This window comes from Perna viridis, chromosome 3 (genome assembly GCF_037379345.1).
Source record: "Perna viridis isolate PV_CMFRI_1.1 ecotype Kerala chromosome 3, ASM3737934v1, whole genome shotgun sequence".
NCBI classification, from domain to species: domain Eukaryota; kingdom Metazoa; phylum Mollusca; class Bivalvia; order Mytilida; family Mytilidae; genus Perna; species Perna viridis.
The window spans coordinates 44,079,648-44,099,527 of NC_142447.1; the positions used below are offsets into that span (position 1 = coordinate 44,079,648).

Here is a 19,880-nt window from a genome sequence, read left to right on the forward strand (position 1 = left end):
TTTATAGGATTATTTTGCAAATGATAAACTTCAGAATCTTATGACAACAATAAAAAAGAAGAGCCAGACACCAACACTAACAACAGTCATGGAACCGACCCAAAAAACGCCAGCATCAACAACAGTCAGGGAACCGACCCAGAAAACGCACGCATCAACAACAGTCAGGGAACCGACCCAAAAAACGCCAGCATCAACAACAGTCAGGGAACCGACCCAAAAAACGCCAGCATCAACAACAGTCAGGGAACCGACCCAGAAAACGCCAGCATCAACAACAGTCAGGGAACCGACCCAAAAAAACGCCAGCATCAACAACAGTCAGGGAACCGACCCAAAAAACGCCAGCATCAACAACAGTCAGACCATCATACCAGGAGGAACGAACGGCAAACAAGGCCAAAATGAAAAAAGCAAAAATGATCGCGATATGTACCAAGACCTGTTAATTTGGCCTTTATTCTGCGAAAGAAGAGAACTCGCCACCTTATTTTGGTCAAAATGTCTAAACCAGCTAGGTAATAATGATTATTTCAATAAATTGTTTTTATTAATACTCCTGCTAAAAATAAATTTATTAAAACATCTTTACTATCCGTACTTTATTTTTGAAATGGACAGAATATTTTTAAAAGTACAGACACATCAGTGACTATATCTTTGTTTTAATAAGTAATGTAGTAATTCTAGTATTTGTGTATTTTTTTTGTAATTCAAAATTGTCTTTATTTTTCACGAAGTTCCAAACTGTCTGAAAATTTCTTAAGAATTTAACTAATGTCCCCGTCCGCTGGTTATTGTTAACAATGACAATCATTACATTAAAACTGTGAACCAAACAAAATTAGCCATGACTCAAGGGACGAAGAAAAGAATAGTAAAGCATCAATATAATATTTAACAAATGATATTGACCGCCACATCTAATTGAACTTAATTAGAATTCATTTTTAATATTGCTTATTTTGTTCATTTAAGTAAGACATGACGCATAACAAAGAAGATTTCTTTTAGATTAGAAATTGTCTATTATGAAATGTGCCCGAAACCATTTCAAGTACAAAGTATGGAGAATATAGTGTGTATTTATGATGAATGTGCTCTGAATAACTGTTAAGAGAACGAAAAAACATGATTTACTTGTGTGGCCTTTATATGCCCAATTACGTAATAAGCTTTTTAATCGTTGTTTTGACGCTGATTTTATGAATATATCAGAAGACGTAAAATTATTGTTTTTATTCAAAAATTCACACTGCCAAAATCTGCCATGATATTTTAATTCATAGAAAGAATGTTTTATTTGAAAAGTGAAGATTATTATGATCTAAATATTAGTCTCTCTTAACTGTTTAAAGGGTGGCTCTCGATTGTATGTAGTTTTATTACTTTAAATGTTCATTATATAATTTATTTCATATTTGTATATGAGAGGTGAGAATTAAATAAATGTTTTGTCTGTCTTTCCGTACAAATGAATTTAAAAACAAAACCTTAATCTGTAACAATATTTTTGGTCCTAAATGCATATCGTACCACCAGGTAATGATTAGCAATTCTGGTAGATTGATCACTCATGTTTTTTGTTTCACTTTTAATCACATTAATATTTTTTTTTGCTTAAAATCACTCTTTCTAGGCTACATGTATTTGTAGAGACAGCAGTAATGGCAAGTTGTTTGCTAAATAGAATAGCTGCAAAAGCAAGGCATGGGAAAGATCAGACATTGCACACTTCCATCAAAGAACACTCTGAGTATACAACTATGAATTTAAGATCAATGCTATAAAAATGTAACATCTTATACCTGATACAATATAAATGTTATCTGAATTTGGTTTCCAATCTCTTTGAAAAGTGAAAACAGGTATCCTTTTTGATTTATGCAAAACAAAACAGTTCTTTGAAAGTTTGGATGTAATATTATCGTATTGTTGTGAATCTAGTCTAAGAAAGAATTGTCCTTGCGTCTACGTTGAGTGTCAGCTGAAAAGCCCGATGACCTCTTTAAAGTAGTTAAAATGTTATATTTCACCAACCAGCAGTCAGATTTGCCTGATTCTTAATTATATATTATATATCAAAATTTGCAGTGTTGTTAATTTCAAAATCTTTTAAACAGTTTAACTTCATTACTTCATAATTGAACTCTCGGTTATGGATTTGTCTTCCTATTTCGATTGCATTGGTTTTGAATACTTCTTAAGTGTAATTACTTTCGGATTTAGATCTTCATATATATTTGATTCTAGTGCTGATGATTAGAGGTTACTCCTCGAAACACAGCATATCATATAATACTATAATTTGTAGTTTTGTATTTAAAACAAAAATTTAAAACTTTAAAAACCAATTTTATGAGTTAATACATAAAAAGCCAACACGTAACATTTCTCCTTTTTAATATGATAGAGATAATGCCTGCTTAATAACGTACATTCTGGTTCCACTACAAAGATTTACGTAGACGATTGACGTTTCGTGTCACATTAAAATAATGCTTAACTGTCTGTTATTTGCACTGTCAATTACAGTTTTGTAAAAAACACTAAATGCGTTTGATATGCAGTCTAAATGAATGTTCTTTATTCGAAAGAACATCTTTTTCATGGAAGTTATTCTTTTGTCCAAACGATCTTTTTCATATTATAACATCAAGTAGCTCAAAATGTATTTGTTGCAGAGTATTTGCACAGAGATCATTTGATCTTTTGACAATTTTATATGAAGAGAAACCAGAAGATGCTATGAAAATTATAGTAACAGAATGCACAGTATGGGATATTGATGTCATGCCATTAGAATGTGCGTATGATAATGTGATGTTAGATTTTATTTCTCATAGTTGTGTACAAAGGAGTCTAAACAAAATTTGGTATGAAGATATTGGAGCTACCTTAGGAGACTTTTGGTGGGTACGTTATTATTATTTTTCACATTACGTAATAACACACTAAGTCTGATCTGTATCACGTGCTATGAATCTCTATTTATTGCAACTAAACAAAGCCCGATTTCAAGATCAAGAAAGAAATTTAAATTTCATCTTTGTATATGTACCTTGTGTGAAGTTTGGAAAAAGCAAAAAATAAAACAAAAAACAAACAAACAAAAACAACAACAAAAACAACAACAGTAAAGGACGAATCACGCCTGTAATTTTAAAATTGATACTTATTGTTTTTTATAAATTCTATCGGCTACATTTTCATTTTTCCATTATTCTTAATGCCTGATAATTTCTATCTCAGGCTACCACTGCGACACTAAAAAAAATCGGCAAATTCCAACCACAATGTTGCCGCACATTGACTGGGCCGTCGACGATCAACATGATTACGTCAGTTTGAACGTTTCGACAGAAAATCACTTTTCTTATACTGTGATATTCCACAAAACTGTCGCTATTCTGTATTTAATACCACTTTTGTTTTTTTATATAAATCCTATTGATTTTGTTTTTGTCTTCCGAGACGCGTCGCGAGGGGACATGGAAATGCCGGGCATCCGTCCGCGTTTTCCGCATTTTTTTACGAATGCTTTTACCAATTGATTTCGTCTATTGTATGTAGTCTTACTATGCAAAGTTACAGATTAAGTTCGACTGTAGTTATGGTTGAATGATTTTTATAGAAGTTACGACCCCTTGACTTAGAAAATTTCAGTGAATTTAAAGATTTCTGCACCTTTTTGTAACTCTGATATCAATTAATTTTATCTTTTGTATGTAGTCACCCTTTAGAAATTATAGATTAAGTTCCACTTTGGTTATGGTTGAATGATTTTTACCGAAGTTACGACCCTTGAACTTAGGAAATTTCAGTTAATTTAATGTTTCCGCACTTATAGTTAAATTTAAACTTACGTTGGTACATTGGAACGCTGTTTTATTTATACAGAATGGACTTTTTTGTGGATGTAAAAAAGTATCCTCCAACACATCACAGAAGTTACCGAATTTTTTTAAGGCACCTCTTACTCGATTTCTCGTTCACTACGTAAGTTGTGTAAAATAGGTAATCCAGAGTACATATTGCGCACCATCTGCTGTTCTAGCGTGTTCATCGTTGTTATGTTTCCTTATTTTTATATATGTTTTGTTATATTTTCTTATATGACGTCTTCATATCGTCAAACAGTATATGTCGGTACAACCCCATCTTTAGAACCTGCGCACTGTTTCTTGTCTTTTGTTGTTGCTTCGAGACAAAGCACTCTTTTACAAAAACGTTTACGCAATGATTAATGGCTGAGAGGTTATCTTATTATATCTGATACTTATTCAATAGATGATTTTTCTTGGATTTGTGATTTATTTCTTAATTAATCCAACTTTCATACGAGGGAGGTTAAACGGAACAGTCGTTATTTTGACTACGCCTCGGGAATTTTTTGTCACAAAAATTACCGTATTTGTCATATTAGAAAAGAAATAATTCCTCACAGGGGGTAGATTTTTACTCATTTTAACATGAGTTTGCTGTCGCTGGGTGTTAAATAATCGAATATAAATGCCGTACCCATGTTAAAATGAGTACTAATCTACCCCCTCCATGAATTATTTCTTAAATAACTTATTCTTTCAATCCTATTCGAGAAATAATCATTTTGCTGTTCAAATATTATGCCGTTGGAAGGGCTAAACCTTCAATTGATTATCGCCTTTTCCAATAGTGCTAAATTATAAGGAATGCTTCCTTTATCTTAATATTTTTTTCTAGGATTTAGGACTTGCATGATATTCATTTTTATCTCGCAGCCTTTAACGGCTGTACATTGATTAGTGCATTTACATGTAAATTAATAAAATCTGGCTTCAACCTTAAACTTGACCAGTTTTAACCACGAACTTTTGTTTAAAGTTTGTTTTTATTCTGTTTTTTTTTATTTTTATATTGAGGGTTTGCATCTCATAAAATTCATTTCTAAATAGTTTGATTGACATACTTTAGGAGAAGTTTACTTTCAACACAAAAATATAAACAGTAAAAATATCCATAAAAATATAATAATTTTTATTTTGATTTGAATGGATAAGACCGACACATTAATAAATATTTTTTTTAGTTTTTTTTAGATTGTTTTTATGTCAAGTGTTCCTATTTTCTGGTAATATAATTGGCGTAAGTGTAACACGCAGATTGTTGTATTGGACAAATATATAGATTTTTTTACTTTTTACTGTGTACAACGAAAAATATTCTTTGTCTTGATTTTATGAACGGAAATTCGTACCGTTACATTTTTTCTTTCAAATTTGTAGATACTTTTTACTGCTGCACTAGTGGGCTATAGTACATTTTTGCTGTTTGAACTATCTGATTATGAGGATGCTAAGTCGATAAAGATATATGAATGGCTCATATACATTTGGTTGGTTGGTGATATCATAGAAGAATATAGAAGAGTAAGTTCACATCTTGTAACTATATGTTTAAAACTGAAATAACAATTTACAAAGCAAAGGAGGTAACCAACTATTTGATTGGGAAAAACATTCATTACATGTATTTGGAAAATAATGATCTATCGGCGATACCCCTTATACCAAATATAAGGTAAACAACATTTGCCTTTTGTTTAGATTACCACCCTCTATGCCAGAGGTTAGGTAAACAACATTTGCCTTTTGTTTAGATTACCACCCTCTATGCCAGAGATTAGGTAAACAAACTTGTCTTTTGTGCTGATGACCAGCATGACTAGCACGATATTAGGCTAGTAATACAAATCTGTTTGTTTGTTGGGGTTTAACGTCCGAGCAGCAATATTTCCCAGTTTTTAGTGGAGTCCGAGTTCCTCATTTGATTTTGTTACTTTGTATGTATGATTTAGTTACTTTATGTTCTTTGTTGTGTATGTCTGTTTTCCTTGTCTGGTCTTTGTCCCTGGATTACATTCTTTTGATTACCGCTATAGCATTGGTTCCTTTGATTACTCTTACAACGTCATTGTTGTGTCAAAATATACTAATATACTAAGCTTTAAGTTAAATAAACAAAACATCATTTTTTTCATTTATGACGGGTATCAATTGTATGTTTAGATGGACAAACATATTTTAAGGTCATAGTCAAAGTTTTTCAAAGACGCCAAATAGGACTAATGTAATACCACAAAATGATTGTAGGCACGTGGATTGCATGCATATTATAGTGAATTACGACAGAAATAGACACATACATTTTTTCCGATTGAATCAATATATCTTCTACTGAAAAGAAAATAGTGTTTAATTATGAACATCGCTGCACTCAACACGATAAAAAAGCAGATTTATCATGAAAGGAGGAGAATTTTAAGGTCTTCAGAAAAAAAAATCCTACTGGGATCTATATTTTCTTCTTTCATATGTAATTCTTCCTGTAGGTTATCCCTTGGAAAGAGCGGTTTAGTGTACTTTTAAGCAAGGAGAAGAAAGACGGTGCGGCACCATTGAGTCAAAATATGAAATATAAGCTTTTTAGATACTTTTATGATTTTTGGAATGCATTGGATGTTTGTTCTTATCTCGTAACATTAGCTGCGATTTTAGTACGCTTCTTCAAAGAAAGTTCTCGTGACGACAGTGGAACAGGTAGCTACATTGTTGGAGCAAGACTGGCGAGACGTTTATACAGTCTTAGTCTGTTTACAATGTACATGCGATTTCTGCATGCTTTATTGATGTCTAGAAAACTTGGCCCTAAAATTATTATGATAAAGGAAATGGTAAGTCTGCTACATGAATACCGAATGAAAACATTATAAACATAACATATTTTCTTGTAAATTATTACATGTTTTTGACAGTGGCATCATTTATTTAATCACAACACTTGTTAAATTGTGATCGAAATGTTCAAGCATGATTTCCGAAGGCGCAAGAAAAAAACCAATATAAAAAATACTAGTCTTCAAACTATTTCAATCTACTACAGTAATGTATGCTTTAAAGAAAATGAAAACATTGAAGATATACGGTGATTTAATCAACAAAATATATCAATAAATAATAAGTAAATATATACTTAAGATACTTATGGCAACCAAAAGTGTATAAAATGTGTTTATTTATATATTATATCTTGTAATCATTACAACAGTTAGCATTGTATTATTGGGAGCGATCTCATAGTTGCATCGTTCATGTTAAGACATAACTGTAGAATTTCTATTTGCACCTGAATTTTTTTTTCGTCTGAAAAAAACTTGTTAGATTAAATATCCAAAACCTTTGCTACTTCCTCACTGCCATTGTAAAAGCAGATGATCTATTTTGTTGTAGCTGAAAGATTTGTTCCGTTTTATTGGAATACTGTTTGTGTTTATGATTGGTGTTGGTGTTCTCTATCATGCCAATATGTATCCTGCTCATTATGATATGTGGAATAGGCAAGATTGGACATACTGGAGGATCTGGAAAATTATGTACATCCCATACTGGCAAATATATGGAGAATTGTTCCTTGAAGAGTTTCAAGGTATTCATTATCATTTGCCTACAATAAAGCTCCTCATTTTACATGCATCCAGATTAAGAAGTTAACATTACATATTTACGAAACCGTGTAATATTTTAGCAGTTTGAAGATGCTTTAAATTATAAGATTTACTTATTTATAACATCATTAATCCTGATGTATATACAAATAACAATGGTATAGTCAATTTGCTATCCACATTAAAATTGTTATGTACATGCAACACAAAAATGCATTAAGTTCCACACTAGGTTGTATTTCGCATGACTTCAAAAAAGTACCTAATATGCTTCAAACACTAGTAAGAAGGTAGTTACAAATTCAATGAAATATCGATTTATTTATATTTACAAGCTTGAATACGTTGCCCTTATTGTGCTCCACTGCTACATGCAAACATAAGGAAATAGATTATATATAAAGCTGAAGATAAAAAAACAAAACGTTACACAAAAACTTAAAGCACTAGCAGTATTAACTCCCATAAAAAAATGGGAGTGACATCAAATGCTTCAGAAGGGTAGGCATTTCCTGTTCCGCCAGTGGCAGCTCTTATATTGCAAGCGAGTTTAATCCGGTAATAGTCCAATTTTACGGAATGCAAGCCATATTAGTAATTTTTTTTTTAAAATGACATGTCACATCAAAATTAATTTACATTTTGGCGACATCATTCAATTATACAAAGAATAATGACGCTGTTAAAGTAAATAATGCGGAAATAGTCGAGATATATAAACAAAATCAGACAAATTAAATCAATAGAAATAAAAAAAAATAAAACTATTTCCTGCCGTCCACTATTCGATTGGGGAATAACCTTCCGATCGAAACGCGCAACTCCAGATCATTACATATCTTCAAAGCGCGATGATTCGAACGAGCACCGACGGCCAGTATATTATAATATTGGAAGCAGGCTAGGTCAGGTATTGCATATCTGGTTGCGAATGAACAATTGTTCACTCAACGAACACATGGTCAGGCGTAACCTCGTGTGTAGCCCAAACTGTATTTGCGGACAAATTGAGTCAAACTTTTTCTGAAGTTGCAATCCTATATTATAACAAGTAAACGATTTGTAAACGCTTAAAAATATAATTTATATACATGCTGTCTTGTGTGTGCATTATATCGAATTTTTTCTATCATTATTTTTCTTTCTCCTTATATTTTCCCCAACAAGTTAACCCTTTCCAATTTCATTACACATATAGTACATGTATTTGTAAAAATTCCAGAGCATCGGCTTAATGTATTGAGATATAATATTTTGTCCTTTATTTGGAGACGGATTAGCACAAGCCATATGACTTGTTTCCCAATCATGTTATGAATAATACTATTGTTTGGTTAAAATTGTTTGTTCACGAAAATGAAGACAGAATGATAAGGATTAAACGAGACTCGCTAAATATGTTTTAGCGTTTAAAAAAAAATGCATTTAATCTACTTCAACACATGAAAGACAGATCTGGTTCATATTAACCCCTCTCCGTTTTGATCCACCTATTATGTAATGGGGTTTCTATATACGTGGCTCCAACAATATTTCCTTAAACCTCCCCCGTTTTAAATATCGCTATATGCAGCTCCTGAAGCAGGTATGGGTATAAAGGAAAACCAATGCGAATGAACATGTAAAAGAAATATTCCACGATATCTTCAGCGTGCTGAATATTGTGTATATTCTTTATAAAATGGTTAAAAATGTTCAAATGAAAGCAATTTGTCTTTTATTGTCTGAAACATACACGTACTTCATAATTGCGTCAAGCATGGTACATGTACAGTATTTAGAAAGATGATGATTGTAGTAAACGTGGAGTATATTAGGATAACTGTATTATTTTATGAACTTCGAGTTTATTAAATGAAAAATTAAAAAAAAAAGAAAAACAGATAATTCGTTTTCAATGAAAATCTATGATATACTTGCACTTATATAATTACTTCTTTACTTGAAGCAAACAGTACAACTCCGTGCACCACTGTCCAGTCAGAGTGGGAAAGTAACCCGGATTTTGAACGTTGCAATGAGTATGACTGGGTACTTATAGTCATTGCTGCGTTATACCTTTTGATATCAAATCTACTTCTGGTAAACCTTGTTATTGCATTGTTCAGGTAAGTACATGGTAGTCCGTCCACGTTTGATTTAAGAGTTCAATCTATTAACTAATTTTTCACTTTACCTGCTGTAATAGTACACTATCAAAACCGCGTCTATTAATGAGTCGTGTGATTTTAATATTACACATACTCCCATGAAACTGCCCGTTAACAACTTATACAATGCGCAGTAAAAAGTTTTCATTAGATCAGAAAAAGTATACGAAGTTGTGAAAGCTTGCAATAACTCAAATAGGTATATTTCATTTGTATCTGTTTTTGCGTTGATTTAATCGAAAATATTTTCAACTCACGGACTTAGACATGATGTTTTAGTGTCAAGTAATGATTTTGACGTCGAAAAATTAAAGATTTCTTTCTTAAATAGTGGTAGAATGCCCCCTCCCCCACCCGTTTCACACTAAGATACACAATTGGATGTAAGAATCTTAATTAATTTCACATTTCAATTTCCTTTCCTGAAAACGCTTTTTGAATGTTGGAAATTTTAATATTTCAAAAAAAAAAAAAAATAAAATAAAATAAAATGAATAAATAAATAAATAAAATAAAATAAAATGATCGCCACTTTCGTCTAAGCTTCTGATTTTGATCACCTTATCGTAGACTGGTTCCAAGGGAAAGAGTGGTTAGTTAAAGATATTCAAATGATATCACTGTAATTCATATTTTGATTTTCATTTTCCGACATTCAAATATGTCATTTTAGTAGGATAACAGGCTATCGATTTTTGAAAGTTTAATGCACTTTACGGGTTCATTTTTACTTATCTATTATATTTTTTCAATTGTTAAATTATCAAAATTTATTTTTCAATATTTTTTTGTAAAAAACAGTTGTTTAAATTTTAGTACCCGCAACGAATTCAAATTTATAGATATGTGGTGATTGGTCGAGACTCTCTAAGCTTTGAAGGGGGCGATTCCGGTCGTCTTCCAGGTATACCGAGGTTTTCAAAGTGCTGATTTTTGGTCGATAAAATGTTTGTCCACTGTGTTGGACGCGTTATTCAACAGACAATCCACATTCTGGTGGGAGCAAATTGTGCTCCTCTGCTCCCTGACCTGTTCCTTCACTCTTATGAGGCTGACTTTATAACTATATAGATATAGTTTGAGATAGGGGATACTACACAACACTATGAAGTCGGCCTCATATCTTGATCTACACTTGAATATCTATGGTTAAGGAAATCTATTGACCAAACTGTACGACAAATCGATGACTTTTCATTCCGTATTGTCAGTTGTTCTTTTGTATTTGTCAGCGTCCCTTCAGTACCTACGTATGGAGTTTTCATATCACAACTCATACTTTGTGCCTGAGTTTGCCGTAACCACGCAGACTTTTTGTACCACGCGCTAGACTTCTTACAATTAGTTTATGAAACTGGGTTATGTTGCTACAAGATTGCTGGTATCACTGCAGAAGTGTTATAGTCGTCATCATGAACTCTTGGATCGTTACGATGTATCAATCTGCACCATGAGAACCGATTCGTTCAATGTGTCATAGTTCTCCTTTCTTCTTGTGCCTATCCTGGACTTGACTTTTTATGAGCAGCTCGGCTGATGTTTCTAGAAAAGCAGAGGCAATTACACTACCGGTGCAACTGGTCCTTGCTCCCATTTTTTTTTTTTTTTTTTGTGGAGTGCGAGTTACTGTTATACTTTTGTACTTTGTACGAATTAATTTTGGTTATCTAATGTAATTTGGTGTGTGTGTCTAGTCTGTTTTTCATTTTCATGTCCTTTTCCTTGATAACATTATTTTGATTTCCGCTAGAATCTTGGTTAACTTGATTACTCTTACACAAAGGCCTAAATTATACAGATTTATTTTGATACATCGAATTTACAGTTTAAGCAATAAAAACGGTTAAATGTGTAAAAAGAAATTGCTTGCATCTCGGGTTCGCGATTGTTACGAATTATAACATTATATTGTACTTCTACTACACAACATATATTCCAAACCTTCCTGCTCAAAATAGTGAGACTACACTGATCTCATTGATTTGATGGTGTAATATATTGTTCCTTACTATCACATTATTTAGTTGAGCTAATTGTTTTCCAGTTATCGATTTGAAATAGTTCAAGCTAATTCTGAGAAACTATGGAGGTATTGGCGTTACAGCGTTATTAAGGATTACAACACAAGAATTCCGGCACCACTAAACCTTGTCATCAGACCCTTTATAATTTTGTACAAATGCTTTAAGATGTGCCGTAACTGTTGTAATAGTAATGATGTTAACAGTAAGTTCAGAAGTTAGTTTTTGTAATACTATGATGCTATAAGTTGAATGATGGTTATTTCAAGATTTGTTGTTTTGCAAAATCAATATTTTCCCCTCTTGCAAAAATTAAACGATTAGATTATACATGTATAACTTTCCCAATGCTGAATAATATTTTGACCTACTATTATATCTATAAACTATAATTTAATCTCTTCTTGTCTTTTTGTGTTATACCACACCAATTTAATTTTCAGTTCCATGCATGTGCGTGTACATACTTTTTTCAAATGAAAAAAAATCGTTTTAACATCCATCTTTACACATGTAAAATGTCATATTATATCAGATATGCATGCACCGTAAGAACATTACTATATGACTGCCTAGAGGTGAATGTGAAGGGAAAACGAAAATGTTAATATGGAAGTTCTGCACCAAAGGAAACATTACTTAATAGGATAATTGATTTGAAGGAGTGAATAACCAACATATTATAACGAGTGCCGAAGAACGTCTACATTTAACGAGTGTGTGGAACTTGTTCCGTGCACGAGTTGAATCTTCAAGCGTTTTGGTACGAGTGTCTATATTTTGGTTATTCAGTATAACCAATTGATTATCCTATTTATCATATAGCTTTCTACATAATTTATGGATACTTTCAACATGAATTTTAAATTTTAAATTCTGTTATTGGCGGATTGATATCAAAGTTGTGACGTTTTGACGGGAGAAAGCCCGATAGTGAGCTACCGAATTAATTTCACAGTGTGAATTGTCGAAATTTATTACACTGGGAACATTCGATGAAACACTGCTATATAATAATGTATTAGTACTCAACATAGCTATCTTTATGTAGTACATGTATCAAAACTGTCAAACCCTTAACATACCATTTTAAGTAGCGAATACCGATATTTTGGTGAGGGGTTCTATATACAAAAGGGGCTTCAAGGCTATTATCAATTCTTTTTTGCCTACAGTTTGCAAAAAAAAAAAATAATAAACACAAACATCTTTTGAACAAAAGTAAAGCTCTACCTTAATCTTTCAATGGTTACGTGTTTTTTTCCTCTCAAATTTAGTCATAAACTTTTTTTATTTTTTAAATATGATAGAATCTAACTAAACAAATTCCAAAAGAAAATTTGTATGACCACATATAATTCAAAAGTTGAATGAACAATGTATGAAGTTTCTTTTATCTTTATTAAAGATAATGGAAGGGAAATTGAGCGAATGCAAACGCGTCAGGATATTTGTGTGAACAAGTGTATCCGTTTGACAGAGAAAACGAAGCAACGGCATTGAAATAACAGATAACTGCAAGAGATGCAAGAGATGCTATTTCAGAATCAAACGCTTCAATCCATCTGACACTGTTAATTCATAATTTACAATTTAAGTTTTCCGCTTTTCTTGTTTTGTTGCTTGGTGTATTTTTGTATCTAAAGATTTTTCCATGTTTTATTCTATTTCGCTGTTAGAATTCTTACTGATTTTAGCTAGCTTTATTCTATCACGTTAATAGCTAGAGAAACGTGTTTCGGGGGTTATCAAAATTATCATTAGTAATGTGTAAGCTATGTAAAAATACTTTTTAATACAAATAAGTTTTAATAATTTGTAGCGAACTACGGTACTGATAGTCATTATAAGTTCACGGCTGCATAAAAAGAAATAATTATCCGATATTTTAAAAAGAAAATATAATGATAACATGAAGAGAGTTTAATCGTTCTTTTATATTAATTACTTTTCTATTTACTAATGCGTGTTGTTTGTATGTTTGGTTTTTTTGCTTTGTTTTTGCTTTGTTTTATTTATTTATTTATTTATTTTATTTTATTTTATTATTATTATTATTTTTTTTTTTTTTTTTTTGGGGGGGGGGGTTGATTTACTCTAGTTCGTTTATATACATTTTTATCATAATTATTATTACTACTATTATTTGCTTTCAACTTGTAATTCCATGAAAGTTTTGTTGTCCTTAAACTGAACAATAGGAAAAAAACATGTTCACAATTTTGCTTTGTTCATGAACTAATAGTATTCTTTACACATTTCACAACAGTATTTGGAAGTTGTAGTCAGACAGTGTTTGTTTATATTTTTTTAATTGTACTATAAATCGAATTGATAAATATATAAACCTATTGTTGTATAACAATATAGCAAGACATACAGATGTGTTGAACTTAGAAATAAAGTATTATTATAATTGGGAAGTATTTTGGTATCTTATTGACTACGAAAATTATTTTATATGAATAATTCTCTATAATTTGTTTTTTTTTTGTCTACTACTTTGATGGCTAGATATTTTGCACTTATTATATGATTTGATTTGGTTGTTTTAGACAAAAATGTAGTTAAGAAATCTAACCTAGCTTTTGGTTAACTCATGTTCGTGCAAACTATTATAGTATTAATAAGTGTGTTATTCCGTAATGGACCAGTTATATGTTTAAGATATGTAATAATGGCACAGAGAAGACTGTAATGATCCGAGGCAACGCTATCTTCCTACTAGTCCGAATTTCCTCTGAACCTGCAACCCTCCTCTTTTTTATGTGGATATTAATATGTCGGGTTGGGGTCAGAACAATGTGTCATACAAAAAGTTGGAGATGTAGCGGTATTGCGGAGTACTGCCCTTCAACCACCTTGTAACGACTTTCAAGTTGAAATTGTGCATGTCACACGTACCTAGCCCCGGAATTATTTTCCTGTATGCTGATACCAAATTTTCTACAAAAGTTGCATTCATTATTGAAATTTCAATCATTTTCCATGAGAGACCCTGTTTTGTTGACATTTTGAATCGTAATAAAGAGCTTGTTACTTTTGGAACGGAAGGGTAGCGGACGCATAATTTTTCAGCGGAATTTTGAAATATTCTGTTAGATTCCGGTTTTAAAAATCGTTTCTGCTCCGTTCCGTTCCAAAAGTAACAAGCTCCACCTACTCTCTACTAGCGGTACCGCTAAATCTCAAATTTTTTGTATGGCACATCGTTATGACCCCAACCCGACATATCAATATCCAAATAAAAAAGAGGAGAGATGCAGGGTCAGAGGAAATTCAGACTATCTTCCTACTAATAAGTGGCGTCTACTCCGGCATCTTCCGCCGATGATTTCGCTTGAATCAGAGATCCAAACTATGAAGTTCCTGTCTGTCTCGACTGCCATATGATGTCATGATTTCTTTTTTTGTATTCAAAATGAAAAATAAGAAACATTTTTCTTTAAATTCAACAAGTGAAAATTTAATAAATGAACTCATTAAAATATACAGTATAACGAGAAAAGGTATGTTCTTATATCAAAGAGACAACAACCCCACGGGATGAAAATATCGGCCCAAGTCCACCCATTGGTCTTCAATGAACGACGAGGAAGTCATACCACAGGGCAGGCTGCAGCTGGGCCAAAATATCATTATGCACAGGTACAGCAAAAGAGTTGCCTTTATATAATCAGGTAACATAAATAATAAACGAAAGGTAAAAACGAAGCAAGACATACAGAGGCCATAAATTCTTCACTTCGGACAGGCGCAAAACATGTGGCGGGCTTCAAATAATTTGGCGTGATCACAGCCCTCCTCCTTTAAAATCTGGCCACTGTGGGAAACATATTACGCAATTAAACATACTTAAAAATAAGTTCAAAAAGGTCTGGGTCCCTTGTTACAACTAAAATGATTAAAATGAACATAAATTACGCAAATGTAAAAGCTAATGATTACTAGCAGTTAATTGACATGCCAGCTCCGGACCAGTTTAAAAATTCAACACTTTCACATCCCAGTCTCAATTTGTTTTGTTACTGAATTGCTTATTGCATCGAAGCTTTATATCTGGATGTTTGTCACAAGCTCCAATAATAAATGGTACTTCCTTTCTATTTGCATGCTTCATGCCTCCATTAATGGTACAGTCTTAAATGGCTTCTATTCTTTTCTCTGCAGTTGCAGCAACACTGTACTGTCCACATTTTTCTCTTTTCTTTTTCTTATAGTTGGATGTTATATTTCCAATTTTATGACGCACATAACTCTGGTCTCTGGTCCCTTTCCATGCTTTCTTCTTAAGTTTATACCCATTGTATTTAATCTTTAACTGAATCCCTTAACAATACTGCCAATAATTGATAGCAAAAAAGCAATTGGGACTTATTTGATAAAAAAATCAGTGAAAATATTGTAACGCTTTTTCACATTTAGATAGCTCACTACATCTTTGAAAATATCTTTATTCTGTTTGCAAACTGCGACACTGTTTCATCTCTGGTGTACCACCTCTAAATTTCTTTCTTAACCCTTTTCTTGTAAGCATTTATATTTTCATCTCATTTTCTTTACAATTGAAAGTAATAATTTTCATCTTGTTGCATGCTGATCTATATATTGAATCTCGCGTCCCTCGCCAATTAGCAGAGGACTCAAGTATACAGTCCAATCAGCTTCTTTTCAATTGTTTTCCTATGGCAATTCTTTCAAACCTTTCGAAGTATTCATCCTGTCATCAAACGAATCAATTCAGTTTTGGTGTTTAGCCTACAGAAACTCTTTCTTGGTCGTATCTTACATCACACCCAGCCTTGTGTTTCTTGTGTTACTGGTAACTTTAACATTCCTTGATTAGCTTCCTTAGTATTTTTTTTTTTTGCTTCTCTCTATTTCTGATGCTGCTCTGCTTTAATAAGCATTTTCCATTTTTTCCACTATCTCTTATCCTATCTCGTCCAGCAGCCCTTTCATTCTCTTATTTCTGTATCGCAGCAACAAACTCTCTGTTCTGTACCTGACAATTCAAAAGATTTTCCAATTTCTAAAACCCATATCCCATCTCCCCACAATTTGGGAAGTTTTCAAGTCTTTCTTCTTGTTGATTTGTGTCTGTGACTTGTGCAGAAAATTTCATTAATATGATACATGAAACACAGAACAAGTTCAACACTCTAACAGATGAACACTTTCATATTCTAAAAATATATACATAGATATTCACCACTTATTGTTTAAGTTGGTAGTTACTATTCATATTCAGTACAGACATTGTTCTCCTTATTATTGAATCTTATAAACACCATCATCAACAACTAACTGAAAACTAGCACAACCATCCTCACCAACCCGGATATAATATCTAACAAAAACCTTTTATTTCTTATGTACATAGTCATATATTAAACAATCAATCATAGCCCCATACATCATCACAAAATAAAATTTGATAAATCTGAATAAAAACCGTTTTGATGATATTGCTCCTGCTTTCACTAAATATTGCGTTTGTATTCAAGGATTTCTGTTTGACAGGGTAGTAATGATAATTGTTCTTTACTAGTATGATTTTCCATTGCCATTTTTTGTTAATATCTTGTTTTGGCGTAGAAATTGTGTTATTATTTAAAAAAGGACGTATTATGTAAATAGTGTTTCATTTTTGTACCGAATTTTGTCTGCAACTTTAAAATATAACTAATGTTTGAATACTTACAGATCAATGAGGGCTATTGATCCAGACAAACTGCACATGAACAGATCGTATCTTAAGTTACAAGTACATCAAATGTGTATACGTAGAGTGTAATATATAAAGAATGAATTATTGATGTATTTAATTATATCATTTTAATTTTTTCCCTTTATTTAAGCCTTACCCTATATATGACGAATTCGTGTATTTAACAAGTCTTAATATTAACATACGCTCTTTGATTTGATTATGCAAAATTTATGATTTATTATGATAAATTAAAATCTTGGCCTTACTTGAGAATTGACTAAGTGGCTCCATCAGGTGAGTTAATAGTTTGATGAAAAACTTACATATCTAAATAAAGTGTTGATACTTTTCAAAAAGGAAACTGATTTTATCCGTACAAACAGATCGGTAAGACTTTTCATGTGATTGATTCACTATCACTTCTTCATGCAGCTGTATAATTTTACGTAGCAGCAGTGAAATATTATTTTCGAAAAATCAGACTCTTTAAATACAAAAAACTGTGATAATGACATGATAATCTTTTTTTTTCAAGGAATTGATTTACTGTTTGCTTCAAAATAGGTTTTCATTAATTATTTCTTGTTAAAGCATGCAAAAACAACATACACATGGTTACTGAAAAAGTAATCAAGGGAAACATGATTCTAGAGGAAATCAAAAGAATGTAATCCAGAGACAAAGACAAGACATGGAAAATAGACAATCAAAATAGAGGAACATGAAGGTACTTAAATAATATATTCAAAGTAACAAAAGTAAATAAGTAACTCGAACTAATAACTGGGAGTATGGACCAGTGCACCCCGGTAGGGTAAGCGTCCTCTGCTTTTCTAGAAAAACTTGCCGTATTCCTTATTAAAAGCCAAGTCCGGGGTAGACGAAAGAGGAAAGGAAAACTATGACAGATTGGCCAGATTTAAAACAAATAAGAACATTTAACAGATGATAGTATTTAGTTGACACCCAACATTTGGTAGTCGTTAAGCATTAAAGAACAATCTTGTGCAGAACGACACTTACAAATATTTTTTTTAAAACTTAGTTCAATACTTCCTCGTTTGTCTACCCCGGACTTGACTTTTTATGAGCAACTCGGCGGGTGTTTCTAGAAAAGCAGAGGACGCTTACCCTACCGATGCACATGGTCTGTTTTCCATGTCTGGTCTTTGTCCCTGGATTACATTCTTTTGATTTCCGCATATATTGCATGAAACTTATAATGATGGTTCCTTAGAGTATCCTGCACAAAATGTCCGTTTAGATTTGCGATCGGTTGAAAAACATGGCCGTCGTTACTAAATATAGAACTTAGGGGTCAGACAACAGATTTTTGCATTAATCTCCAAAACCGTTGGGTTTAGCCAAATTCTGCCATAGGTTAAATTTTTTGTGATAATCTGTTGACCCATGTTGGAATTATTGCCCTTTTATGACGTTTGTTTTTGCTGTTTTTGATGCTATTACTTTACATAATCTTCCCCTCAAAAACTACTGTACAAAATTCAATAAAAGTAGGTATTTTAATTTTTTAGGGTATCCTTAACAAAAATGGCTGTTTGGATTTTTGATCAATTAAAACACATGGCCGCCGTTATTAAAATACAACATAGTGGCCAGCCAGCGGATTTTTGCATATATCTCCAAAATCGTTCGGTATTGCCAATTTCGGACAGGGTAAAAGTATTCACCATGATGAGATCTATCTGTGGTAAAATTTTGGTGAAAATCTATTGACCCATGTTAAAGTTTTTGCCTTTTTTGGACGTTTTTTGCTGTTTTTGATGTTATTATTTTCAAACTTTTCTCCTCAAAAACTACTGTACAGAATTTAATGAAAGTTGGTATTTTGTTTTTTAGGGTATCCTTAACAACATTTCGGTTTGGATTTTTGATCGGTAAAAAAAAATGGCCGCAGTTATTAAAAGTAGAACACAGGAGTCAGACTGCAGATTTTTTGCATATATCTCCAAAACCATTAGGTTTGGCCAATATATTTCAATTGCTTAAAAATCCTTATCATAAGGCCACATAAGTCTCTAGGGATCAAAGTTGTCAGACGACTCCATGTAAGGGTTATTTCCATTTAGATGTGAAAAATGACTTTTTTATACAGTTTTCTGCCTATATCTTGAAAACTATGATAGATAGAATGAAACTTTCAATTGCTGAAATGATTCTTATTATAAGGCCTACAAAGGTCTCAAGGGATCAAAGTTGTCAGACAACTCCATATAAGAATTACTGCCCTTGAAACGCAAAAAAATACGTTTTTTTGCAGTTTTCAATCAATAAAAACTGAAATAGATAGAATGAAACTTTCGATTGATAAAATGATCCTCATGATAAGTCTTCATGGAGTCAAAATAGTCGGACAACTTCTTGTTAGCATTATTGCCCTTGAAAAGAAAAAATGTAACCAAATGAGCGATTCAGGCTCCTGGAAGCCTCTTGTTTATATTTGTATACCCATCCTCTCACTGATTTATTGAATATTTTGTATTTGAACAAAT

The 19,880-nt window shown here is 32.3% G+C and overlaps 1 protein-coding gene and 1 pseudogene across 3 annotated transcripts in view; both read left to right on the top strand.

Annotated features, from left to right (window-relative positions):
* The window catches only part of LOC148622398 (uncharacterized), a 28,109-nt pseudogene extending 27,701 nt beyond the window's left edge, over window positions 1-408 (top strand). The window contains exon 13 of the transcript XR_015920889.1: window positions 35-408. The product of XR_015920889.1 is annotated as an uncharacterized LOC148622398 (transcript). The remainder of the gene's footprint in view (window positions 1-34) is intronic.
* Window positions 361-14,077, top strand: LOC148622399 (transient receptor potential cation channel subfamily M member-like 2). 2 transcript variants are annotated; one of them, XM_088572287.1, is made up of 10 exons: window positions 361-518; window positions 1,640-1,756; window positions 2,685-2,916; window positions 3,901-3,999; window positions 5,265-5,408; window positions 6,371-6,712; window positions 7,269-7,464; window positions 9,432-9,591; window positions 11,678-11,859; window positions 13,063-14,077. In XM_088572287.1, exons 1-10 carry the CDS (start codon window positions 502-504, stop codon window positions 13,155-13,157), a joined length of 1,584 nt encoding a protein of 527 aa, XP_088428413.1. In that variant the 5' UTR covers window positions 361-501; the 3' UTR covers window positions 13,158-14,077. The 2 variants fall into 2 exon arrangements, with proteins under 2 accessions (XP_088428413.1, XP_088428415.1); XM_088572289.1 differs by having other exon boundaries at window positions 381-518; window positions 1,657-1,756.
* Window positions 14,078-19,880: the final 5,803 nt, after the last annotated feature.

Excerpts from the sequence above, each read along its gene's own strand:
- LOC148622399 (XM_088572289.1), top strand. The coding sequence starts at position 431 with ATGTACCAAGACCTGTTAATTTGGCCTTTATTCTGCGAAAGAAGAGAA. Across the intron at positions 6,713-7,268 it reads TTATTATGATAAAGGAAATG|CTGAAAGATTTGTTCCGTTT; the intron begins GTAAGTCTGCTA and ends ATTTTGTTGTAG. Across the intron at positions 11,860-13,062 it reads TAATAGTAATGATGTTAACA|ATAATGGAAGGGAAATTGAG; the intron begins GTAAGTTCAGAA and ends TCTTTATTAAAG.